The 22,187-nt window shown below is 42.1% G+C and overlaps 1 protein-coding gene and 1 non-coding gene across 2 annotated transcripts; both read left to right on the top strand.

Moving 5' to 3' along the window:
* The first annotated feature begins 4 nt into the window (after positions 1-4).
* Positions 5-329, top strand: Rpph1 (ribonuclease P RNA component H1). Its single transcript, NR_002142.2, has one exon.
* Positions 330-12,047: 11,718 nt separating this feature from the next.
* Positions 12,048-18,527, top strand: Ccnb1ip1 (cyclin B1 interacting protein 1). The gene is made up of 4 exons (NM_001111119.1): positions 12,048-12,140; positions 13,902-14,218; positions 15,470-15,803; positions 17,764-18,527. Exons 2-4 carry the CDS (start codon positions 13,922-13,924, stop codon positions 17,961-17,963), a joined length of 831 nt encoding a protein of 276 aa, NP_001104589.1. The 5' UTR covers positions 12,048-12,140; positions 13,902-13,921; the 3' UTR covers positions 17,964-18,527.
* Positions 18,528-22,187: the final 3,660 nt, after the last annotated feature.

Below are 22,187 nucleotides of genomic sequence, written 5' to 3'. Positions count from 1 at the left end.
TGAAAGTGGGCGGAGGAAGCTCATCAGCGGGGCCACGTGCTGAGTGCGTGTCACTCTTCGGCCCCTGGGAAGGTCTGAGACTTGGGCCTCCCGCGGCCCTAACCGGGCTCTCCCCGAGCGGGGAGGTGAGTTCCCAGAGAGCAGGGCTCTACGCTTGGGCAGACTGGGCAGGAGAAGCCCCGAGTCGGGGCGGATGCCTCCCTCGCCGGAGCGGATGCCTCCCTCGCCGGAGCTTGGAACAGACTCACGGCCAGCAGTGCGAGTTCAATGGCTGAGGTGAGGCACCTCCCGGGCCTCATAACCCAATTCAGACTACTCTCCCCCGCCCTCTTTTTTGATCGAGATCCTTTTGGAGTATTGACTCGAAAGGGTTTTATATATTTACTCTGTGTCTCAGCATTCAGTCAGTCATTCATTCATTTTGAACAGTTGTGACTGTATTGACCACAACCCTCTACTATAAAAAGACCAAGCTTGAGAGTTGTTCAAATATGGATTAAACCATAAAAATATAGAAGGGAGTTTGACAACATTTAGTGAAACATGATATGAACCCCCTCCCACTGTTGGATTTTTGGGGCTATACTTTAGCTATTTGTCTAGCAAAAATAAACGTAGTTCATACCTTCATGTAACTTGTTATTGGGAGAATATATATGTAGACTTATTACAAAACCAAAAAAATGAACCTGTAACTGTAATAAGTACTTAGGAAAAGCACATAGTATCATAATAGAGAAACAGGCTGGGAATTCCTCATGAAGTAAATGAGCAGAGTTGAGCTACAGCGAAGAACACTGAGAAAGGAGAAGCAATTGAGATAGGAGTGGAATAGGGCTCATACCAAGCCCAGCTTTCCTTACAAAGGCGCGAAGCTGTGACTTGACTAGTGTGTGGATGCCTCAGATCGATTAATGACCAAAACTGAAAAATAAAACTTTGATTACCATTTCCCGTCCCTCATCTCCTCCAGGTCTCCATCCAACTAACTCCATGTCCTCTTGAGCTTTCTTTAGAAAACAGGCAATTAAATTAAAAAATAAATAAATAAATAAATAAAAAGCACAAGTGATACGTACACAAACACATACAAACTCATTAAAAAAAAAAAAAAAAAAAAAAGCTGGGTGAGCCAGGCAGTGGTGGCGCACACCTTTAATCCCAGCACTTGGGAGGCAGAGACAGGTGGATTTCTGAGTTCGAGACCAGCCTGGTCTACAAAGTGAGTTCCAGGTCAGCCAGGGCTATACAGAGAAACCCTGTACAAAAAAAAAAAAAACAAAAAAAAAAAAAAACAAAACAAAACCTGGGTGTGGTGGCACACACTTTTAATCCCAATACTTGGGAGGCACAGGGAAGCAGATCTCTGAGTTCAAGGCTAACCTGGTCTAGAGGGTAAATTCCAGGACAGCCCAGGCTATATAGAAAAACTCTCTTGAAAAAAACCGAAAGAATAAAAAGAAAGAAAGAAAAAGCACAAGAGACATACATATATGCTCACTCTAACGGTGTGGGGGGCACGGGCACACGCACACACTCACATACCACACACACACATCCCATATCAGTAGGTGTACAGGGTACCTTCCAGTACTATGAAAATTAGTCAGTAGGGATGAAGGCTCTAGACAGGCACTAGCTCAACTGGTCCATATTCAATGAGGTATGACAGTATCAATGTTTAACAACAGGGCCTTGCCATCAGTTTGCAGAGAGCAAAGGATACTGGGTTCTTTGGGGGTTTCCATGGATCCCTTTTGGCAAACAACTCACTTAGATGTCACCCATCCCTGGTGGTTTCTCTTGGTGGTGACTGGTGTCTAGCTGAGGCTTTCTTTTCATACATGTACATGTTTTAAGAAGCTTCTACAGTAGCAGGCTCCCTTATGGATGACGCATGCTTATTTGTCACTTTCTGAGTCTCTATTCCCATTACCTTTCTTCTCCATCCCCCTCCCCATTTAATCCTCCAGCTCCATTCTCCCCTTGTTTCTCCATAGCTATATATTCTATTTCCCTTCCCTTGGGAGATCCTGTCCTCCCTCCCCTTCCTCATCCCTGACTCTATACCTAACCGTTGTGGTTATAATGGATTGCAGCATGCCTATGGAAGGATTAGAAGCTAACATTCACATATGTATTTGCCTTTTTGGGTCAGGGTTACCTCACTTAGGATGACTTTTCCCCCCAGCTCCATCGGTATATCTGTGATATTCAGAATTTCTTCGTCCTCTTTAGTTTCTCTGTGTAGCCTTGGCTGTCCGGGAACTCACTTTGAAGACCAGTCTGGCCTTGAAGTCAGAAATCCGCCTGCCTCTGCCTCTGCCTCCCAAGTGCTGGGATTAAAGGCGTGCGCCACCACGCCCTACCATCTTCCTTTTCTTTCTTTCCTCTTTCTCCTGCCCTTCCTCTTCTTCTTCCTTTTCCTCCTCTTCCATCTCCTCCTCCACCTCCTTCTTCACTTCTTCACAGACCTGGGGCTCACTCTGTAAATCAGGCCTTGAACTCAGAGAACCAAAGACAGAGGCTGCACTCACCCTCCGAGACCGCCCAGGTTAGCGCCGGGGTAGTAACGGTGCCTTTCCCAAAAAAAAAAAAAGAATACAGACGGATTTCCCCAGATTCAGGAACACTGTGCCCGAGGCAGAATGTATTGTTTCTGGGTCACCTGGTCTGGGGAAAGCTGGCAAACAAGGACTGCCGAGGCCCACGTGTATGTCTCTGTTGAATGTTGTGGGGCCACGACCTTGACACATTTGCGAACCTTTAGTGAACAGTGTCGTATTTGCTCAGACCATGTGTGAAACTAGATAGATAACGCTGAGGATAGGTGGTTTAACAAGCCCTAGGAGGGCTAACGGTGGCGCCTGTGTCCTAAAATACTTATAAGACGCTCTGAGAAGGACCAGGGTTTTTTAGCTTTGCGCAAGCCAATGTTCAAATTGTAGCGCCTGCGTCTGGAGTATCTGGAGATACTCTGCTCTGCTCGGAGGATAGTGTGAGCCATTCTGAGCTTCCTTTGTGAAGAGTGAACAAAATACACCCTAGTTGGTATACAGTAAATACTAGCTACTTTGCAAAAGCAAGCTGTGAGTTTATAATCTCCATTGCGGGTATTTTTGACTCATGAAAAGTTTTCTAATGACCTCGGTGTGTGGAACTCACAAGACTCCTGTTTTTCTCCTTGATACTAGTCTAAGCGTAACCGGTTTTTGGTGTTGGTGGCTTTTTGTTCTTTTTTTGACAAAAAAGTATGGTTCTAGCTGTCCTGGAACTCTTAGTAGACCAGGTTGGTGTCAAACTCAGATCTGCCCGCCTCAGCCTCCTGCGTGCTGGGATTAGAGGCATGGATTGCCACCCCTGGGCTAGATATTCTTTAAAGATTTATTTGTAATTAAGTCTGTTAAGTGTGGAGGCATAAAGTATGCAGGTGCCTTCTGAACCAGAAGAGGCTTTTTGACTTTTTGATCCCCTGGAGTTAACAATAGCAGTGAGCTGCCCAACATGGGTGCTGGGAATTGAGCTCAGATCTCTGCAAGGTCCATCTCTGCAGTCCTACTTAGTTGGTTATTTTTATTTTTTTGAGACTGGGTTTTGCTGTCCTGGAACTTGCTATGTAGACACGGAGTGGCCTCAACTCACAGATCACTATACCTGTCTCCTGAGTGCTAGGATCAAAGGTGTGTGCTATCACACCTGATGCATGGGTTATTGTTATAGGCAGAGAATGTGAGAAGAAAATCCTAACCTAGCAAGCTGAATGTGCTAATAGGCATATGTGGCTTCTATATCCTTTATAGCTTATTTGTCTTAAGTCCATAATTACAAATCTGAGCATGGAGAGAGGTCTCAGCAGTTAGAGGTGCTGCAAGGGGACCTGCATTCTGTTCTCAACACTCAGCTATCTTTTTTTTTTTTCCGAGACAGGGTTTCTCTGTATAGCCCTGGCTTTCCTGGAACTCAACTTTGTAGACCACCAGGCTGGCCTTGAACTCAGAAATCCACCTGCCTCTTCCAAGTGCTGGGATTAAAGGCGTGCACCACCACCGCCCGGCACATTGTATCTTAAAACCATCAGTAGCTCTAGTTCCAGGAGATCCAAGGGCTCTGGAGACCAGGAAGACACTGGTGCGCATACATACATGCAGGCAAAACATTCATACATAGATAAAAAGCATAGTGGAGTTAAGTTCTGCAGATCTGCACTCAAATTGTTAACAGATAAGTGTGCTCCCCACATCTTCCTCTTCACAGACGTTTAAGAGATAGATAGCTACCTCTTAACAAATTACTACCTATTAGATTATGCCGTTTGTATTTGTAAATTAAGTCTTTTTTAAAAGAAATGCTGTTTATTCATACAGCATTCAGCCTGTGTGTATGTCTGCCTGCCAGCAGAGGGAACCAGATCTCATTATTGATGGTTGTGAGCCACCATGTGGTTTTCTGGGAATTGAACTCAGAATTTCTGGAAGAGCAGACAGTGCTCTTAACCTCTGAGGCACCTATCTCTCAAGCCCTGGCAATTAAGTCTTAATTAGGCTGGGGAAAGGATAATACTTTTTTTTTTTAAAGGACACCAAAAGAGGGAATTGGATCCCATTACAGATGGTTGTGAGCCACCACACGGTTGCTGGGATTTGAACTTAGGACCTCAGGAAGAGCAGACAGTGCTCTTCACCACTGAGCCATCTCTCCAGCCCCTACATTTAGTTTCTTAACCATTAAACTTAGTTACCTTGACAGTCTCTAAGCCTTGCTTGAATATTTTTAAAACAAAGACCATGCACTGAGATATCGATGAAATTTGTAGGAAGCAGATGATGAACTCTAAGGAGGGGGATGATAATAAAACAGGGGAAATAGCAAGTTAAAATTAGGCAGAGTTACTGCCCTGTATCCCAATTGTAAGTTATTTTTTTCCTGCTGTCTTGAGCCATGGCTTTCAAGCACTCCTCCTTCAACTTACCAGTCATGAGCCTGGATGGGTGAAGCGGTGTGAGCCACGTGGTTGGTCATATACATTCCCACTGTATTCTGTCCCTGGTATGGTAAACAGCTGGTAGTTCGAAATGAAACTGTATCCATAGCTGTGCCTCACCTCAGGGTTGCTTTTGTTGCTTTTGTTGTTTAGTTCCAGGTTGAAGATGAATTGTGTCCAGGAAAGAGCTGGGACTGTAGCACTCAGCCCCGCCCGGCATAGAGGCCCTGTGAAAACCCCAGGATATCTAAAGTGGGCTTGGACATTCTCTCTCAAGGAAGGTTTAAAGGCTGATGGGACTATATATAAATGCAGGTACTCATGTTCACCCAGGTTTTCCGCATTACACATGCTGGTCCCAGCAACTTCCCCATGGTACTGAGAGGTGGGACACTGGCTGAGCTGCGATTCTCTGGTCTAGCTTTGTAAGATATTTTGAAACAGAATCTTGTTAAATTATTTAAGCTTTTAATCTGCCGACCTTCTGCCTCAGGCTTAAATTACAGGTTCATACCCCACAAAGTCTTGTGTTTTTTTTTTTGGTTTGTTTGTTTGTCTTGAGACAGGGCCTTGCCGTGTATCCCCTGGCTGGCTTCAAATTTGTTAGGTAGACCAGGCTGGCCTACAGCTTGATCTGTCTGCCTCTGCCTCCTGACTGCTGGGATTAAAGGCGTGGGCCACCACACCTAACAGTCTTTGATTATGGCATATTACAAAATTTTTAGGGGATAGGTGTTGAGGTGTGTGCATATGTGTGTGTGTATGTGAGAGAGAGTGAGAGGGAGAGAGGGAGAAAGGGAGAGAGTGAAAGAGACACCATACCCCTGAAATGCAGTATTTGGGTTTTATGAGAAAGTGGCCTTCCATTTCATCAAACAAGGTAAAAAGCACTTGAATCAAAGACTTGGCAGACATTGTTCAAACTGTGGATATTTGTGCTGTGTCTTCCTTCACATGTCTTCTATTTATGCCACATGGAACAGTCCTTTGCTCATGCATGTCTCTGACCTACAGAACCAGTGTTCTCATTTAGCTTAAAGCAAACCATCTTCCATAGCTATTTCACACTAAAGTGAGCAGAGTGGGGTTTAGGCAGAATTGTTTTACCTTAGGGAACTGATGTAGCTTAAAAGAGGCAGATTTCTATGTAAATATGAAATTGTGATTTTTTTTTTCCTGCCTTTTTCTGGGTTATGTAGCCCAGGTTGACATTCCTGATCCTTCTGGTTTTGCCTCCCATGTGTTGGGATCAAAGGTATTTGCTACCACACTTGGCACATGTGTAGCAGTAATTTTAAAGGTAGCATTCCTTTTCCTATCAACTTATTAGTCATGCTAACCATCCTACCCCTGATTTCCAGTGAGGTTTTCTGCAATGGTTTAAGTGTTCTGTATTGTATTGTATTGTATTGTATTGTATTGTATTGTATTGTATTGTATTGTATTGTATTGTATGGGATTGCAATACAGTTTGCTGAACAATGAAGAATGTTGGTAGTTTGAATAGTTTTGAGATAGGCTCTTGCTCAGTAGCCCAGGCCGGCTTCAACTTGATTTTCCTGCCTCTGCCTTCCAAGTAAATTGGCATTACAGGATTGATAGGAAACTTAATTCTAATTAAATAGTTTTAATCTAAATAACTAGTTTTAATTCCCTAAGGACCCACATGGAGGCTTACAAACAACCTTTCCAGGGTATTTGCCCTACTCTGGCTCACATTTGTAATGTAGACATGGTATGCAGACATGTAGGCAAAACACCTATAAAGTTAAAGTTCTGTGTCTGCCAAGTGGCCTACTCATTAGTGCCATTACCACTGCCTCCCAAAGTTCAGTTTAGTTTTAAAACAGGGCACGGTATGGAATGAGAAGGTATTTGTATCCCCATGTAACTGGGTATATAATACTTATTCAGCAGACTAATCATGGCACTAACCAAGATTTCATAAGCCAATGGTCTTTTCTGTTTCATGTGCCTGATCCCTACCATTACCAGTGTCTTCCAAATGCTTTTTTAAAAAAAAGATTTGTTTATTATATGTAAGTATACTGTAGCTGTTTTCAGATATTCCAGAAGAGGGCATCAAATCTCATTACAGATGGTTGTGAGCCACTATGTGGTTGCTGGGATTTGAACTCAGGACCTTCAGAAGAAGAGCAGTCTCTTGAGTGCTTACTTAATACACATGTAACTTTTATATTTTACCTCATACAGAAGCCTACCTTGACAAGGGGATCTTTCTGTTTGGACTGACTGGGTCAAAATGGAAATCCAGAAATCCTCCCTCTGCATGCTGAGTTGCACTCCGCCACCACATCTAGATAATGATTTCTTTGTTCTGCCTGTCACTAATCTAACAATTTAATGTTAAATAATGTTAAATAAGAATTTCTAGTTCAGAAGGTTATTTGTCGTAATGAACTTTTGGTTACAAGTAAGCACTTTAAAAAAAAATCTCATTGCCTCCCAATTGCAATTTTCCCTATCTCCTCTCCTCTCTCTCCTCCCATTCCCCAGCCCCTTCTGAAAAAGGCAGGCCATGCAGGGATATCAACATGACATATAAAGGTACAAGTAAGACTGGGTGCTCTTCACTAAGGCTAAACAAGCAAACCAGTAGGAGGAACAGGGTCCCAACAGCAGGGAAGGTCAGAGACAGCCCCTGCCCACTATTAGGCATCCCAAAGGGTCAGCCCCGCGTAGGCTCCCTGCTGTCACTTTAGTCTCTGAGCCCCTATGAGCCTAAATTGGTTTCTGTGGGTTTTCTTGTCACAAGAAAGCTCTTAGAAGTAAAAATATCCTTACACTGCCATCTTGTGGCCAACAGGGGCTCCAAGTGATTTTTCCCCCTATGTTTGGGGGAAGTTGTATTTCTTATAGAAGATAAATTTAATTAGTATTGGCTCAAGAAAATGACTTGGAAACTATTTTGGATTACTGTTCTACTTACTAAAAAACCTTAAGAATTGTTTTTTTTTTTCGTACTGTTTTGCTTTGCCAGAACAGGGTGTTGGACTCCTGGCCTGCTGTGAGCTGCCTGATAATGGGCATTGGGAGCAGAGCTGAGGTCCTCTGGAAGAGCATTGTATGCCTATGTACTAAGTACATACAGTGCCCACTGAGGCTAGAGCAGGAGGACATGGATTCCCTGTGACAGAAGTTAACAGTCAGCCCTGAGCCACCATGTTAGTGCTGAGAATTGAACTGGGGTATTTTGGAGGGGTATTTTGGAAGAGCAGCTAGTCCTTTCTCTAGTCCCCACATTTGAGAGTTTTAAACATAACACTTTTCAGTCTTTTTGGTTTCTCTGTAGCCCTAGCTGTCCTGCAACTCACTCTGTAGACCAGGCTGGCCTGCCTCTGCCTAACACGTGCTGAGATTAAAGGTGTGCGCCACTACAATGCCTGGCTACTTTTCAGTCTTTATATGACTACTTAATACAGTTTCATGAGTTTTATTAAATGGGTTTGCATACCAAGCAGGTTATAGACCATACATAATTCCTTACTTGACACTTTTTATATGCATGTTTGTATAAGAAATTTGGAAGCACACACAACTTATGAAGAGCATTGTATACTCCTCTTCCCCCCCAGAAATGAAGGATGAAATACAAGAAGTACGAATATTGAACATTCAGGAGAGAACATCAGGTTGATAGCAATCCCATTTCCTGTCTGGACCATCATGCTGTAAAACCATGGTTGTATGAAAAATGATAGTTGCATTGTTTAATGGTAAGTCTTGAGATTGGGAGATTTTTTTTGACATAAGAATCTGAAAGTTCTGCTTTGTAATTTGGCCAGCTGCTTGAATTCTATTTAAAAAGCCAAGGATCTTGGGAGGTGGTATAGTATAGTGGTTACATGTAAGGATACATAGTAGGCTTCTAGACAGACTGCTTTATATTCTTGTGTTCTCTTGTGTTCTTATCATTTAACAAGTTATAACCTCGGCGAGTTTTCTACCTAGAACCTTCTGACCTCAGTGTAGTTGGGTGTTGGTTAATTTTCCAGACTAGAAGGACCCACATAGAGGCTGGCAAACAATCTCCTGTCTCTAGCTCCAGGGTATTTGATGCCCTCTTCTGGCTCACATTTGTACTGCAGACATGGTATGCAGACATGTAGGCACAACACCTATAAAGTTAAAGTTCTGTCTGCCAAGTGGCCTACTCATTTTAGTGCCACTACCACTGCACTGCCTCCTAAAGCTCACTCTAGTTCTAAAATTAGGCATGGCATGGAATGAGAAGGTATTTGTATCCCCATGTAACTGGGTATAATACTTATTCAGCAGACTAATCATGGCACTAACCAAGATTTCATAAGCCAATGGTCTTTTCTGTTTCATGTGCCTGATCCCTATCATTATCAGAGTCTTATCTTCTAAATGCCTCTTTATGTGGTAAGAAGTAAACTTCCTCTCACTGTTGAGCCTAGGTAAGATTTTATTCATATACAAAACTGGCTTGTCTTCTCAGGGCTTTGTGAGGATAAACAGGCGGTCTGTTCAGGGTAGTACTTTCTGTCAGTTACAAAGCAGCAGATGTTATAGGATGATGTTCAAAGCATGGCCCATAGCTATAGAGAACCTTTTGATTGATCTTGGAAGTTAATTAGAACATTCATGTTTAAATTTTAAATGATTTGTCTTAATTAATAAAAATTTTGAAATTTAATTTGTGTATGAGTTGTTCTTTCTTTCTTTCTTTCTTTCTTCTTTTTTTTTTTTTTTACATTTACACATCTGGTGCTTGAGGCCAGAAGAGAGGGCATCAGACCCTAGAAGTGGAGCTATAGGAAGTTTTGAGATGGTGTGTAGGTGCTGGAAATCAAACCCAGGTCTTTTGCAAGAACAGCCAACCATTGAGTCATCCCAAGTAATGAATTTCTTTTTTTCCCCCCAGAGGCATAGTTTCTCTTTGTAACAGTCCTATCTCCCTGACCTCATTCTGCCCTCCTTTGCCTCCTGAGTCCTGGGATTAAAGGCATGTGCCACCATCATTGGGCACAACAAGTAATAATTAATAAATAAAGCAACTTAAAATATTCAATGTGAGGGTAGAGTGTACTCAAAGATGAAAGCTGATGCAACAGAATAGTGTCACAGAATCAACTTGCAAGTCGGATGAACAGGACCACAAAGTAAACCCTGGTGGCTCCACATGTTGATGTCTAGCAGTGTGCATTTTATGTCTGAAGTTTATGAGGCAACATAGTTTGCTAGAGCTTTGCATTCACATAGCTCCAGCATATTTGGGAACTTTTAGCATGTAAGGGAGATTCGCATAGCTTTGGTCTTGGTTTTAAACTGTAAAAGCCTAGAACGAGTGTGTTAGGACAATAAATGAGTATGCTTTAGTATATCCCATCTATTACTTGGATGTATCTGCAAGGTTGGTTTTACAAGAGTAACTTGGAAGTTCACAAAATAAGTTTTAAAATCTCTTGTGCTTATATTATACTCTTTGACATTTGAGGTTATACTGTATTTGTATTCTTTGTCTGTGACAGCTAGAAAAACTCAAGGCTCAGTTGTTTATCCATGGACCTACTTAAATACTGCTCCCCCAAGACTGAAGTAAAGCAGCTGACCCCAAGTCCAGACACACACTGATTAAATACAGTGATTAGGCCCTGCAGTTTCAAAACCAGCCTGCCTAAGGGAAACAGCCACCATTCCCCATCCTTAAGCTACAGAAAGCCCGTCGTGAAGCATATAATCTGCTTTTCTTGAGGTCCGGATGCTGAGTGGCTGGGTCCTGGTCCCGATTATGACCTGCCCAGAGCCAGAGATGCTACATCTCTTCGAATGAAGCAAGCTATAGCTGTTTGAAGTGCTTTAAATTCTTTTACAAACTTAATTTGTACTTATCCTTACATTTCAAATCTCCACTGACTTAGCTGGTACCAGTAGGACTTAAGTTGCTAGGGGAAAGCAAATCGAACTATTCCATTAATTGAATATGGTTTCTAATGGCTGTAGTTTAGTTTATCTAACATGCATGGAAAAACAGGTTATTTTATCTCCAGCATACATTCCCTTGATCCCAACATTTAGTAAGTTTAGAAGTTCAAGGTCATTCTCTGTTACAAAGTGAGTTCAAGGCCAGTATGGGAAACAAAGCCTGGGAGAAAAGGGAAGGATTTAATATTAGGAACCATGTTTGTTCTTTGTGGCTGTTAATTAGTTCACAACAGGTTCATATTAGTTTGCTTCTTAGCTTCCTTTTAGCCATCTTCTCACCCTAATTTTAGCAGTCAGAAAAACCACAGTTGCAATAGGTAAGCTAGGAAGGGCAGAGTTACAGCAGGATTTAGGAGCTGGGAAGTTTGCTCAGCAGTAGCTCAGCAAGCAGTTAAGAGCACTGACTGCTGCTCTTCCAGAGGTCCTGAGTTCAACTCCCAGTACCTAGTTGGTGGTTCTATAGCTTTATGGGGCCCTATACCCTCTTATGTGCAGATGGTGTGCATACAGACAACATATACTTTTTTTTCCCCCCAAAACAGCCACTTAACTACCCGTAAAGATGCCTCAAAAGTTTAGACGCCTGAGACTGGAGGGATGCCCCAGTAGTTCTTACTGACCTAGAAGACCAGCTCTCAGCATCTGAGAGGGCTGCTCCCAATCCTGGGACATCCACGCAGAAACACAAACATGGTAGCTTCTGAGAAAGGCTCTCACTATATGGCCTGGGCTAGTCTGGAACTCGGATCAGTCTTTCTCCAGTGCTGGGATTAAAGAAATGCACCAATAGGTGCCTGGCTAAAGAAAAATATGGCACTTGATCCTATTACTTTTTGGGGTCTCAGCCTTAGGTGTCCTAGAACTCAGTCTAGTAGATCAGGGTGACCTCGACTCAACGAGGTTCGCCTGCTTCTGCCTCTCAAATACAGGGATTAAAAGCGTGAGCCGCCTTTAAGCACCTTGTGAATAACTGGTGTAGACAGACTAAAGGAAGTTATTAAGTGTAGATTGACCTGTAAAACAGGAGACTAGGCATCTGATTACCTCAGCACTGAGTGCCCAGCGCTACCCATCATCCCGCCTCCTGCTACCCATCAGGCCTTGCGCACCACGCATGCGCCCTGGCGGCTTGGCCACGCGAAATCTGTCTTGAGTGGAGGATCGACACCTTTACTTTACCTTGTTGCAGGTATTTTTTTCTGTTTTTGCTTTTCTGTGGGAGGTGGGGAAAGGCGGAAAATTAGGGGAAAACTTGTGTGGGTCATGTTCTGAAAAACTTGGCTGTCCGTCATCTTGTGTGACTTGCCCGGCTACCTTGTGGCGATGTGGAGTCTGCACCTTCACTTGAGCTAGGAAGGGCGCATTACCTTACTGGAGGTAAAGTAAGTTTGGCCTCTGTTGTCATGTGAGTCGTATCTAGAAACGCAGCAAGGGTGTGGGAATATCTTAACACAGGGTCTCATTGGAGCCCGTAGTTCACAGAAACCTCAGGCGGTCGGCATTACGGCTGTGACATTTGAGGTGAAGGTGTCAGCATATATCCACCCCCCACCCCAAACCCCTGGCTACTAAAGTAACATTGGTTTGTTTTTTGAGACAGGATCTTGGTGTGTAGTTGAGGCTGGCCTCAAAGCCTAGGGTGGCCTGGGACAAAGTCAGCCTTCTGAGTGTTGGGATTAGAGGTGCGGGATATCAGTCACAGTGCCAAGGAAACCCTTAGTACTAAGCACATGTGTATGCCGAGTCTCCTTTTCCTTGGTATATGATTGATACTCCCACTATCAAATACTGTATGACCTGTTGGAGCTTGTACTGGCTGGTTTTGTGTGTCAACTTGACACAGGCTGGGGTTATCACAGAGAAAGGAGCTTCAGTTGGGGAAGTGCCACCATGACATCCAGCTGTGGGGTATTTTCTCAATTACTGATCAAGGGGGAAAGGACCCTTGTGGGCTGGACCATCTTTGGGCTGGTAGTCTTGGGTTCTATAAGAGAGGAGGCTGAGCAATAAAACCAGTAAAGAACATCCCTCCATGGCCTCTGCATCAGCTCCTGCTTCCTGACCTGCCTGAGTTCCAGTCCTGACATCCTTTGGTGACTGACAGCAATGTGAAAAGTGTAAGCCGAATAAACCCTTTTCTCCCCAACTTGCTTCTTGGTTATGTTTGTGCAGGAATAGAAACCCTGACTAAGACAGAGCTGTTGCTTTTTATAGTGAACACTTGAAAAATAACTCAGTCTAGAGAATTTGTTGGAAATGTTTACAATCAAACTGTAGCAACATTGATAGATGTATTGTTTAACTGAATATATAAACAGGCATTTTTAATGTAGAATTTTCAAGCTTCATAATAGATAAATTAGCCTCATCTAATTTTATTAGGCAGCTATTCTTTTAAAATTAAGGCAGTTTGGGTAAGGGATATGAGACGTCAAGATGTATAAAATAACCCAAAGATTATCACTTAAGATTTTTACTGAAAAGATGCTGCAGGTATGTGCAGTCTCATGTTTGCCAAGTATGAGGTGCACTAGTCCCAACTGTCCTGAAATTCACTGTAGAATGGCCTGACCATGAGCTTTAAGAAGGTCTGTGTGTTTCTGCCTCCCAAGTACTGTGCAAGACTTGCATCAGCATTCCTGGTCTTAGTAGAATGCTGTGTGTTTTGGTGTTGGAACATGGCCCCAAAGGGCAGATTTAATTTCTGTTTCTTTGTACTATGTGATGTTTCTAAACATTTGCATGTGCACAATCTTTTTGACATTGGTAAGAGATGGAACTATCTGTATATATGACTTTCTTCATGGCCTTGGAAAGACCAAGGTATTGAGGCTGAAGTCAATATAATTTTATTAAAACAATGTCCATTTTTTAAAATCAAATAACAGCACATGTTTTATTTATTTGTGCCATTACAATTTGACTGACATGTCTTCTCATTCCCTGTTAGGGTTCTTTTGGAGATTCGCCATGTCTTTGTGTGAAGACATGCTGCTTTGCAATTATCGGAAGTGTCGGATCAAGCTCTCTGGTTATGCTTGGGTCACTGCCTGTTCTCACATCTTCTGCGATCAGCACGGCAGCGGGGAGTTCAGTCGTTCACCAGCGATCTGTCCTGCTTGCAACAGTACCCTTTCTGGAAAGCTAGATATTGTTCGAACAGAACTCAGTCCATCAGAGGAGTACAAAGCTATGGTATTGGCAGGGCTTCGCCCAGAGGTTGTTTTGGACATTAGCTCCCGGGCATTGGCCTTCTGGACATACCAGGTTAGTGCCTAGGGGCTGGGAGATGTCTCGGTGGGTAAAGTGCTCCTGTAAGCATGAGGGCCTGCATTTAGTACCATAGGAGAGCTAGGCTCTCATGCGAAGATACCTGATAGGCCACAGTACCCTCCACAAGCACACGCACACGTGTACACTGAAGTGTGATTTGAAGCCTGTGATCTTTATTTATCTTGGTGTGAGGTGCCAGACTCAGGCGCTTGTGCTCACAAGGGAGTGCTTTACCACTGAACCCAATCCTTCTGAGGGATTTCCTAGAAAAAAAGCCCCTTCATTATTTTATATTTCACATAAATATGTGAATGTGCAGAGAACTTTATCTAAATATTTTTATCATTTAAGTATTTGTCACGTGCTAAGTAGATATTTTATATATTTTGTGAATAAACTGTGAAAAGTGTATTAATATTTTTTAAAAGATTTATTTTATGTATATGAGTACACGGTAGCTGTCTTCAGACACACCAGAAGAGGGTATCAGATTCCGTTACAGATGGTTGTGAGCCACCATGTGGTTGGTGGGAATTGAACTCAGGACCTCTGGAAGAGCTGTCAGTGCTTTTAACCGCTGAGCCATCTCTCCAGCCCCGACTATTAATATTCTTATTAATTAATGCTGGAAGTTAATATGTAAGCAGTTATTCCTTAACCAGTTACCTGCATTTGTTTATCTAGGGTGTTTTTGTGGTGCTAAGGATCAGGCCCAGGGTTGTGCACAAGCTAACCGTGCCGAACTCTTTTCCAAAGTGGTTGTATTACTTGGTTTGCTATGTTCAAGTTACATGTTCTGTCTAACATGGGGTTACACATGTGTAAATTCTAGATAGCAAGGATATTTTGAGATCGTATTGTTTTGTTCTGGATCCTTGGAAAAATTAGACTTCATCTATGTGTCCTGTAAATACAATTTTTTTCGTGGTTTTGTCCCATGTGGCCCAGGTGGCCTTAAGTTTGATCCTGCGTACCTTTCCTGTCTGCTGAGACTACATGCATAAATAAACCTTCACACCTAACTTCTGCTGCTTCTCACTTGTAGATAAGACATATTTGTTTTGGTGGTATAGTTTTCTGAGCAGCCGGTTTTCTGTAGTACGCTCATTGTATGCTGTGATTATGTTTTTAGCCAGGTTTTAAATATTGTAATACTGATATCCCTGTATAAACATTCTTTCCACTTGTGCTTGGATGAGGGTTTAGAGTCTATAATATTGTGCTGCTTCTCATTTATTTGGGCAGGTACACCAGGAGCGTCTCTATCAAGAGTATAATTTCAGCAAGGCCGAGAACCACTTAAAACAGATGGAGAAGATGTATATGCAGCAAATACAGAGCAAGAATATAGAATTGACCTCTATGAAAGGGGAGGTTATTTCCATGAAGAAAGTTCTAGAAGAATACAAGAAAAAGTTTAGTGACATCTCTGAAAAACTTATGGAGCGTAATCGCCAGTACCAAAAGCTCCAAGGCCTTTATGATAGCCTTAGGCTAAGAAATATCACTATCGCCAGCCAAGAAGGCTCCCTGGAACCAGGTATGATCCCGCAGTCTGGAGTCTTTGGCTTCCCACCAGGTAAGAGGAAATCTCAAACCCAACTCCTAGGTTTTTTACATTGTGCTGTGTAGTTCACACATTCAGAAGTCTTTGAGGGCGAAGAACCACAGTAAACTGAGCTGTGGGTTCCTTGTCTTACTCAGTACACTGTTGCTCTCAGGTGGATTTGCATACATTTAAGTTGTTGTTGTTGTTATTATTATTATTTGGTTATTTATTTTTTTGAGACAGGGTCTCTACATAAGTCTACTTGTCCTAGAATTCACTTTGTAGACCAGGCTGGCTGGCCTCAAACTCACAGATCTGCCTGCTTCTTGGATCCTGGGACTTACGGAGTACACCACCATGCCTAGCTTAAATTATTTTCAATTTGAACAGAATTAATCTCTGTACAATAACCCACTGAGCCACCTTGCTGGCTCAGACTGAGCAGTTCTTATTTCTGCTCTTTAATCATTTGTTTGCTTATTCCGTCATCACATAATTATCAAATATATTTTATTTTATTTTAAGATTTATTTATTTATTATTATATGTAAGTACACTGTAGCTGTCTTCAGATGCACCAGAAGAGGGCATCAGATCTCATCATGGGTGGTTGTGAGCCACCATGTGGTTGCTGGGAGTTGAACTCAGGACCTTCGGAAGAGCAGTCAGTGCTCTTACCCGCTGAGCCACCTCTCCAGCCCCAAATATATTTTATGTTCCAGGCTCTTGGACATGATTCTAAGTAATAAGGATGTAATAATTATTGTCCAAGAATGCAATTCAACGTGTAGGATGACTCAGGATCTTTTCTGATTGGTGGGTGAATGTTGGCTCATTCCCAGTGGCACAGGTGTTTTTTCCCTCAGTATTAATATAATGTATAAATTGGCATACACAAGCCTCTTGTGATGGACTTTCCCAAGTACTCCTGTAATTTTGGAGTTAAAGGTTGAGGAGAAAGGTTCAGAGGGACAGTGTTCCAGGGTGGAACTGAGATGAGAAGAGTATGCAGACAGAGCCCCATGGCTAGGTGTAGTGGCGTGAGCCTTTAGTTCAGCATGTGGAAGGCAGAGGCAGGCGCATCTCTGCCAACTGCTCTACAAACCTGCTTCAGGACTAGAGTTTAACCCAGTCTAAAAGCAAGTTTGCCTAGCTGCTGCTGCTGCTGCTGCTTCTTCTTCTTCTTCTTCTTCTTCTTCTTCTTCTTCTTCTTCTTCTTCTTCTTCTTCTTCTTCTTCTTCTTCTTCCTTTTTTTTTTTTAAATAAATGGCCATTGAACCCCTTTTAAAAACATCCTTATACATGTTTTTAATTCCTTTGTGCTTTTAAAATTTTTTTTATTTTTTTGTTTTTAAAATTTTTTTCAAGACAGGGTTTCTCTGTATAGCCTTGGCTGTCCTGGAACTCACTCTGTAGACCAGGCTGGCCTCAAACTTAGAAATCTGTCTGTCTCTGCCTCCCAAGTGCTGGGATTAAAGGCATGTGCCACCACTGCCCAGCTTTGTGTGTGTGTGTGCACCACATGTACACTGCCCATGGAGTCCAGAAGAGGGTAGGATCCTGAAACTGGATGATTGTGAACCACTATGTGAGGGCTAGGAACAAAAGCTCAGTCTGCTACAGGAGCACAAAGTGCTCTTAACCCCCGAGCCTTTCCTCCAGACCTCTTCTTAGCTTTTGATCCTTGCTGTCTTTTGGCAGATGAAGTCAGCTAGTCCTCTCCTTGAAGTATGTTAAAGCCAAGGAAGGTGTGGTAGAAATGGTCAGATGTTTATTCTGTCTGCTTGATTTTTACAGAGGGGATAGTATATTCCATGGTAGGGGAAAGCGGAGTGACATGCCCTTTGGTCTAGGAGATGAGTTTAAGGTAATTATACTATCCATCTTGTAGGAGTTGAATTTTGTTAATATATATTTAGTGGTTATGAGTTTTGTTCCTAAAGATCTTTTAAGAAATATTCTTATATTCTCCCCTCATTTCCTCCCCTAGGGAATAACTCAAAGTTTTCTTTGGACCATATACCAGTTGGAAATCAAGGTGGTGGAGATGAAGATGTTCAGTTCAGACCATTTTTTGTGTGTTCTCCCACAGCGCCTGAACCCATTAACAACTTCTTTAGTTTTGCATCTCCAAGCCATGAAGCAGAGCAGCAAGTCTGCAGCAGGGCCTTTAAAGCAAAAAGAATTTAGCTCATTTTTCATTCCTGCATCCCTGAGTTCTCTTCACATTTCGACCTTAGAAGAAGTTGGCTTGCAGTAGGGCGTGTGGCTTCCTGTTTGGTTTCTTGATTGTTAGCTTAGGGCATGGGCATTTCATGAATCTCAGTCTCTACGTTTGTCATTGCTCACACAATCACATTGTTGCACAGATCCTGATTCAGACCAAGCTGTGTTTATGCTCATAGAAGCCTCAGTGTTATGTTTCCCTGGAGCTTTGGATTGATTCTACCGTGTTTATGTTAAATGTGTGCATTGATTTTTCTCTGCTAGTATATTTCTGTAAAAATAATGGTCTTGGAAAATGATGGCCAAAAATGATAGTCTTGGAAAATGGTGGCTTTCCATTAACATGTATTTTAACAGTCATGTATTTTCATTTGTGTTACTTTGTTTTGGAGGTGCACTTATGCCAGTGAATGAATGTGCAATTTGATGCATATGAATTGTTTATATGTAAAAATAATTTATACTGATAAAGTTATTTGTTGATTTCATTGTTATTTGTTTCAAAATAAAACTGCTTCTTTACTTTTTCTTTTTTCTTTTCTTTTTGGCTTTTTGAGACAGGGTTTCTCTGTGTAACCCTGGCTGTCTTGGAACTCACTTTGTAGACCAGGCTGGCCTTGAACTCAGAAGTCTGCCGGCCTCTGCTTCCAAAATGCTGGAATTAAAGGCGTGAGCCACCACCACCCGGCATATTTTTATTTTTAATTATCTGTGTCCCTGTGCACAAGAGTGTGAAGACTTTGGTCTCTAGCATTCTAATTACCTAATCTAAAATGCTGAATAAAGGCCATCTTTATTGAGCTGTACAGCAAATATAGTCATGAGGACCCAAGTGGTGGTGATGTACAACTTTTATCTCAGGAGACAGAGGCAAGCAGATTTCTAAGTTTGAGGCCAGCCTGGTCTACAGAGTGAATTCTAGGACAGCCAGGGCTGCACAGAGAAACCCTGTCTCAAGAACCTATACAAACCAAAAAGGACCAAGTAGCTTTTGCTTAGTCTTCTATGCAAATCTTATAAGGGAGAAAATTGTTTTTCTGGCCTTGCTTACAGAACATTGCTAAGGCTGTGAATTCAGGTGAGCCCGGAGATGCACTGGAGGTCCAGAGTGTAGTAAGACTGACTCTACAGTGTTCTCTTGGTTCAGTCAATTCTGAACAGGTTGACTATAAAGTACGAGTGGTTCCTACTTAGAAATGACCTCAAAGCACATTAACATGGTTACAGATTAGGTGAAAGATTTGTGAAGGTCAACTTTAATCAGAACTTATCAAGCCATTCCTATACTAGTGCTGCTGACTATAAGAAGGTATATTAATGCTTTTAAACAGTTTTTCTTTATCAAGTACTATTTCTGACTTATAGGGTAATTGTGCCTAGTTAGTACATTCAATTAGTGTTCCACTAGAGGGCGAACAGTAACTGGATTCCAAGGGTTTTCCCTCCACATACACCAGTGTGAGACGGAGTTAACCTTTCTAGCTTTGTTTTTGTGGAGACATTATTATTATTATTTTTCAGGCCTGAGCTTACTATGGAGATGGTCAGTGAATTTTGCCAGATAAGGACACTTGGTGACAGTCTGTTTCCAGAGGTTGGGGATGGTGGGGGCAAGACCCACAGTAGCTGTGGGTCTTAAAGGTGGCATCAATGGTGGCCTTGGCAAAGTTGTCCATGGTGGCAAGTACAGCCCCTGGTTGATGGGTAGCAGTTATCAATACTGGCCAGCAATCATGAGCTTCTTGGGGACAGGAGCAGAGACATGCCAGTGCCTCTGGGAGCAGGGATAAGATGCACCAACAGAGACACAGTGACTTGTCATCTTGCATGGCACAGTGTGGGGCTTGCCAGTCTTGCTTCCCTAGTCGCCTTTCTGCACAGGGCAGAAAGCTTGGTTGAGATGATTGCCCCTTGATGGCATTGCCTACCTCCCTGAAGCACCTAACACCAAGACCAATAAGTGAAAATACATATTTTATAGCTAGTAAAAAGATTTTAGATTATAGTTTAAGAAATATTCTTTCTATGAGATTTTTCAATTTTGTTGGAAAAATATAAGGAAATAGGCATCTTGAACAGTTTGAAATATAAGTAGGGTAAATTTGAAAAAAATTTAATTATAAACTGTCAGGAATATTATGTTTCTTAAAAAAGTTAATTTTAATTTGCATGTCAGGCTTTTCATTTTTTATGATTTCTTTTTTTTTTTTTTTACCTTATGTGCATTAGTGTTTTTGCCTGCATGCATGTATGCCTGTGTAAGTGTGTCAGATAGCTTAGAACTGGAATTATAGTCAGTTGTGGTCTGCCATGTGGGTGTTAGGAACTGAACCTGGATCCTCTGGAAAGGCAGCAAGTGCTCTTAACTACTGCACCATCTCGACTGCCCCATTGTGGGCTCTTTTAAAGGCATGAAAAAAAGCAGAGGGAATTGTAGGCTTAGATTTTTTTTTCAAAACGTACTTTAATAAGGGTCCTTAAATTCTTTAACTTCACTTCTAGCCTCCCACCCACCAGAGGTCATGCAAAAGAAAGGTTATTAGGACACGGGAAGTGGACCTGTTTAGTTTAGAAAGAGTTCTTTGGGTGATTCCAATCTTTGTTGTCAGCATTATCAGCAGTTCACTCTACTAGCAAACTACCACACACCAATCAGCAGATGCAGTTCCATCCACTCAGCAGACACCACATACGAGTTCAGCAGCTGTAGCTGGATTCAGAATAAACTGAGAGGCTCTGCTGGGTCGGTGTGGAGTCTGTGGAAATGGCAAGAAGCCGTCGGAATATCATGAGAAGTTCTTGGGTGAGTTACTCTCTGTTAAGATCAGTGAGAAGCAGAGATCAGCAAGGTGGTGCAAGGCCTAGAGCGCTATCAACTGAGACTAGCGAGGTGCAAGATGAGCCAAAGCACAAGCCTTGTCCCACTCACTGTCTGTGGGATCATATTTATATTCTTTCTCAAGTGTCTGCTTCAGCTAAACATCCTCTCACCTGTGTCTGCTTCAGCCAAACATCCTTTCACCTGTCTGCCCCAGCAAAGCATTATGACCTGAGTCTCCAGAAATTTCCACTTCAGGAAATGATCACTTTTTTTCTTTGTCTCTGCTGCACAGTCTTTTTGGAAGCATTTGGAGGTGTTTAATGTCTTTTTGCAGAGATAATTTTTTTAGCAAAGGAATTTTAAAAGTTTTAAGATTGTGGTTGGATGTGGTGATGCCTGTCTGTAATCTCAGGACTTAGAAGGCAGAGACAGGAGGAACTCCTTGAGTTCGAGGTCAGCCTGATCTACATACAGACTTTCAGACAATTGAGGTTACATAGTGAGACCGTGTCTCAAAACTTAAAAACCAGGGGTAACGAATGTCTATAATCCAAGCACTTGGAAGTGGTTGCAGGAAGATCAGGGATTCAAGGTTATTTTTGGCTACATAGCAAGTTCCAGGCCAGCTTGGGATATATCAGACTCTGTCTCAAACAAACAGAAGGTTTAAATTTTTCATTTTTGAATAGGCAATTCATGTTCAAGGTAAAAAATGGAAAATACACTGAGAAGACTTCTCAAGTCACCTGCAGTTCTCAATCCCTGTTTCTCTCTTCAGAGATGGTTTATTACAGAAATAATAAACATGAGAACATTATTAATGTACAGTATGGTGGCATGCCAGCCTCAAACATAGTAGACTTATTAGGATCATACATTAAAAAGCTAAAAATTACACGTGCAGATATCTTCAGTTGGTATATATTCAGACAAGTTCCCTTGCAGGGAGTTCTCTTCCAAATACCACCTGACATGCATACTTTCATAGTCGGCCTTGCTTTCTAAGAGTGATGTAAAAAAGGACAAGAATATACAAAACAAAACAAAAAAATGAATGGAATTAATTTAAGAACATTTTGATTCCAGAATTTGGGAAGGGAATTATAAAACTAGGAAATTTATTTATGAAACCGAAAGTGATCACAAACTCAGCAGGTGTTTGTTATCCCAGTTTGAGGGTTTGTGGCAAAAGTCCAGCCTGGACAACATAGCCACGTTGATCTACGTGGCCAATCTGATCTACTTGGTGGGTGAGATTCTGTCGCAATAAAAAGAAGCAAAACAAAACCCCAAAGCAGTTCTAGGGCATCTTTGAGACACCAAGTTCTGGATTAAGTTGGGTTGTAGCTGTGTCTCTGAGGCGCAGA

The sequence above is a fragment of the Mus musculus genome, chromosome 14 (genome assembly GCF_000001635.26).
Source record: "Mus musculus strain C57BL/6J chromosome 14, GRCm38.p6 C57BL/6J".
Classification (NCBI taxonomy): domain Eukaryota; kingdom Metazoa; phylum Chordata; class Mammalia; order Rodentia; family Muridae; genus Mus; species Mus musculus.
Note: the sequence above shows the minus strand (reverse complement) of the source record. Positions and strands in the feature narration are given on the sequence as shown.

Excerpts from the sequence above, each read along its gene's own strand:
- Ccnb1ip1 (NM_001111119.1), top strand. The coding sequence starts at position 13,922 with ATGTCTTTGTGTGAAGACATGCTGCTTTGCAATTATCGGAAGTGTCGG. Across the intron at positions 14,219-15,469 it reads TGGCCTTCTGGACATACCAG|GTACACCAGGAGCGTCTCTA; the intron begins GTTAGTGCCTAG and ends TTATTTGGGCAG. Across the intron at positions 15,804-17,763 it reads AGTCTTTGGCTTCCCACCAG|GGAATAACTCAAAGTTTTCT; the intron begins GTAAGAGGAAAT and ends TTCCTCCCCTAG.